At 38.6% G+C, this 4406-nt stretch overlaps 1 protein-coding gene across 1 annotated transcript; it reads left to right on the top strand.

Annotated features, from left to right (window-relative positions):
* Positions 1–934: 934 nt before the first annotated feature.
* Positions 935–1264, top strand: LOC130959987 (uncharacterized; the record flags this gene model as incomplete). The annotated part of the gene is made up of 1 exon (XM_057885367.1): positions 935–1264. A coding segment is annotated over exon 1 (330 nt), but the record flags the coding sequence as incomplete, so codon positions are not given.
* Positions 1265–4406: the final 3142 nt, after the last annotated feature.

Raw genomic sequence — 4406 nt, 5'->3', positions numbered from 1 at the left:
AGAAAACAAGGTGGTAGACCATTTATCAAGGATACCATGTGAAGAAGGAAGCACACAGAGCACACATATAAATGAGTGTTTTCCTGATGAACAACTCATGGTAATTCACAAAGCACCCTGGTTTGCAGACATAGCAAACTTCAAGGCCACTGGGAGTTTGCCGTTGGAATTTAACAAGCATCAAAGGAAGAAATTGGTAAATGATGCCAAATACTTCATCTGGGACGAACCATACTTGTTTAAAAAATGTTCTGATGGCATACTCAGAAGATGCATATCAGAGGAAGAAGGAAGGGAAGTCTTATGGGACTGCCATGGCTCCACTTATGGAGGACATTTTGCAGGAGAAAGAACAGCAGCTAAGGTGTTGCAGTGTGGTTTTTATTGGCCCACTATCTTCAAAGATGTAAAGGAACTAGTGAAGCACTGCCATGAATGCCAGAAAGCGGGGAACCTGCCAAGAAGAAATGAAATGCCACAATAATTCATTCTGGAACTTGAATTGTTTGATGTATGGGGAATAGATTTCATGGGACCCTTTCCCACCTCATACTCAAATAATTACATTCTTGTGGCAGTAGACTATGTCTCCAAATGGGTTGAAGCAATAGCAACTCCAACCAATGATAATAAGGTAGTCATGAACTTCCTCAGAAAACACATTTTTTGCCGTTTTGGGGTTCCAAGAGCAATCATCAGTGATGGAGGAAGCCACTTCTGCAACAAACCATTAGAGGCATTGCTTCTAAAATATGGAGTCAAACACAAGGTAGCCACACCATACCATCCACAGACAAGTGGGCAAGCCGAAATATCTAATAGGGAACTCAAAAGAATCCTGGAAAAGACTGTGGGAACTTCAAGGAAGGACTGGTCGATTAAGCTAGATGATGCTCTTTGGGCATATAGGACAGCTTTCAAAACACCAATTGGAATGTCCCCTTACCAACTAGTATATGGAAAAGCTTGCCATTTGCCACTGGAGTTGGAGCACAAGGCATTCTGGGCCTTGAAACTCTTGAACTTGGACCGCAAAGCTGCTGGAGAAAGAAGGATGTTGCAAATTCAAGAGTTGGAAGAATTCAGAGCTGAAGCTTATGAGAATGCCAAAATTTACAAAGAAAGAGCAAAGAAGAAGCATGACAGCAACATAGCCCCAAGGAAATTTGAAGAGGGACAAAAAGTATTGCTCTACAATTCTAGGCTGAAGCTATTTCCAGGGAAGCTAAAATCAAGGTGGTCTAGACCATTCCTTGTCACCAAGGTCTCCCAATATGGACAAGTAGAAATCATGGAAGAAAAGTCACAACGAACCTTCACTGTGAATGGTCAAAGACTCAAACATTACTTGGGAGATGTGGAGGAGAAGGACAAGGTTAAATATCACCTCAACTGAGGAAGCTGACCGTCAAGCTAATGACGTTAAAGAAGCGCTTGTTGGGAGGCAACCCAACCTGAGGTAATACTCCCTTGCTGTTTCTTTTATTTGTTTCAATAAAAAGGTGAAGTAGTTTCTGTGCATTGCAAAGAATTAAGTTTGGTGTTTCACACCAAACAATGAATTCGTGGATCAATAATTCAAAGGGGAATGTGTGACTCTAAGTTTGGTGTTCCACCATACAGATCAACTGAACACAACAACCTTTGAATTATATGAAAGGAACAACCATTCTAAGCAATCACAGAAATACTTAAAATCCTTAGCAGCAACTTCATTCCAAGGAGAATTCAAGGATTCAAAGAGCAGAGGAGTAAGTAGGAGACTAAGTTTGGTGTTCACACACCAACTTAAGACTCAGACACTTGCCCATACATAGTTGAGCTAACCACTCAAGTGCTTGAGAAGCAAGCAACTTCATCACTCTTTGCAGGAAAGGAAACAAGGATCTTAGAAAGAACATGAAGCAACAACTAGGAGAAGAAGGAGAAATCAAATTGTTTCCTGGCAACAAAGAGAAAACAAGAAATTTCACAAGGTGGTGTTGTTCCTTGACCATTCTTTAAAAGGCAAACAAAAGCATGCTTGTTCTGGTTTAAACTATAATTGTTGAATCTTTCTGGAATGTGAAGTTTTTAGTATGAGTGTTGGTTTACTGCTTTGAATAAAGTGAATGCCTAGATGTTTGGATATAACTTCACCTTCTTAAACAAATGCTTGCCATGCTTGTTCTGTTTCCAAAAATAAAAGAAAAGTTTGAACAAAAGTAACTTGGCTCAATTAGTGACAAATCAAGTAGAATTAAGTGGTGGTATGCATGCTTGATTGTTTAGTCAGATCACTGGAAATTGAGTATAGAATTATCATTTTTGTGTAGAAGTTTGAATACTGTCTATGGATCTTGATGAATAAATGTCTTTGGCCATGAAAAGAAAGAAAAAGAAGAAGAAAAAGCCACTGAAAAAGGGCAACCAAAAAGCAAAAAATTGAGAAAATAAGCTAGGCACCAATGGTTTGAACTTCTGAGACAAATGCCTGTGGTGTTTATGTATTAAGGATATGCTTGGATGAATAGGTTCTGAGGAGTGTTTCAACACTTGGTAACTTGGGTTAACTAACCCGGGATTATCAACCAAAAGTCCATTATCAAGAGCAACCTAAATACAAAACATTTAGTCACACAAAGAGGTGCTGGGCACCAATGTCTCAAGAAGAAATGTGAACTAAAATGCCTGTAGTGGATATGTGTAGTGCACTGATAAGAAAAAGAAAATGCCAAAGGCTTGTGCAACACATGACACTGAGCAAACAAGGAGCAAAGGAGCTCTAAGAAAAAGAAAAACAAAGAAGGGAAAAGTGCCAAGGACATAAGAATAACAAGAGGCCATAGCAGTGTTTGATGGATGCATTGAAAAAGTGATAATCTTACCTGATAAGAATGAAAAAGTGATGCTGCAACTTTCTGCATAAAACCCTTCTGATGAACTTCAAGTGCTTACTAATATAGCCAATATAATTGCTTTCGGTTTCATACTTTCTTCTCAAGTAACTCAGGACTTGCTTAGGGACAAGCAAGTATTAAGTTTGGTGTTGTGATGCCAAGGCATCTTAGGCTAGTTTCACTAGCATTTTTCTGTTAGTTTTAGTTGTTTTATGCATTTTCTTGAGCTTAAAGTAACCAAGAATGGTTAAATGAATAACAAAGCAATGAACCATCCAAACAGTATGATTTTGATGCAAATTTCATGAGTTTTTAGTTATATTACTTGAATGTTATGAATGAAAGATTTCTCATGAAATTTTGCAAGACTTTGATGCAATTGTTTGGATGATTTCAGGGAAGAAGAGGCTAGGCAAGGAAGCAACAAAATCAATAAAGGAAGCTTGAATATCACATGTGGAGTTTAAGTTCCAGTTTAAGCTTAAACTGGAGCTTAAACGCCAAAATCATGAAAGCTGAGGAAAAGCTGAAAGTGGCGTTTAACCTCCAGTTTAACCTTAAACTGGAAGTTAAACGCCAGAAGTGGGAAATGCACCAGGGAGTCATTTCCACGTTTAAGCTCCAGTTTAACCTTAAACTGGAGCTTAAACGTGTTCGACCATTCTCCTCCAGGGTTGCCATTTCCACGTTTAAGCTCCAGTTTAAGCTTAAACTGGAGCTTAAACGTGTTCGACCTTTACCCTCCAGGATGGCTTTCCTCCATTTCCACGTTTAAGCTTCAGTTTAACCTTAAACTGAAGCTTAAACGTGTTCGACAATTCCATCCTCCAGGGTGCTTTCTTCATTTCCACGTTTAAGCTTCAGTTTAACCTTAAACTGAAGCTTAAACGTGTTCGACAATTCCACACTCCAGGGTTGCCTTCTTCCATTTCCACGTTTAAGCTTCAGTTTAGCCTTAAACTGAAGCTTAAACGTGTTCGACTTATATCACCTCCAGGAGTGTCCAACGTTTAAGTTGCAGTTTAAGCTTAAACTGCAACTTAAACGCCACTAATTGAAAAGGTTTCCGGGCCAAAGATATTGCAGTTTAAGTTAGCATTTGAGCACAAGCATTAACTTAAACGTACTCTGGTATGAAACCCAATTGAATATCATGGTTTATGGGATTGGGCCTGAAGAATTGATGAGTCTGGAATTTCAATTTGTTGAGTCATGTGTCATTACTTGATTATCACTAAGTTGGCTCAATGAATGTTACAGAATTGGATCAGCAGCCTCATCAAGATTATGGATCATAAACCCAAAGCAAAAGGAAATCAGGAAAAAGCCTCAAAGCCCAAGAAACACAACAGAAGCTCAATTTAGAAAGTGTATAAATAGGATAGAATTTAAGTTTGAGGGGGGACACTGGAAACTTTTGGAATTTTTCTAGTTTTCATCTTTTTGTAATTGAATTCAGAGCTATGACTCACTAAACCCCTTTCATTGGGTTAGGGAGCTCTATTGTAATTCAATGAATCAATAATA

Source organism: Arachis stenosperma, unplaced genomic scaffold (assembly GCF_014773155.1).
Source record: "Arachis stenosperma cultivar V10309 unplaced genomic scaffold, arast.V10309.gnm1.PFL2 arast.V10309.gnm1.Scaffold_100029, whole genome shotgun sequence".
Classification (NCBI taxonomy): Eukaryota; Viridiplantae; Streptophyta; class Magnoliopsida; order Fabales; family Fabaceae; genus Arachis; species Arachis stenosperma.
The sequence above is the reverse complement of the archived record's forward strand: the minus strand, read 5'-3'. Positions and strand labels throughout refer to the sequence as shown.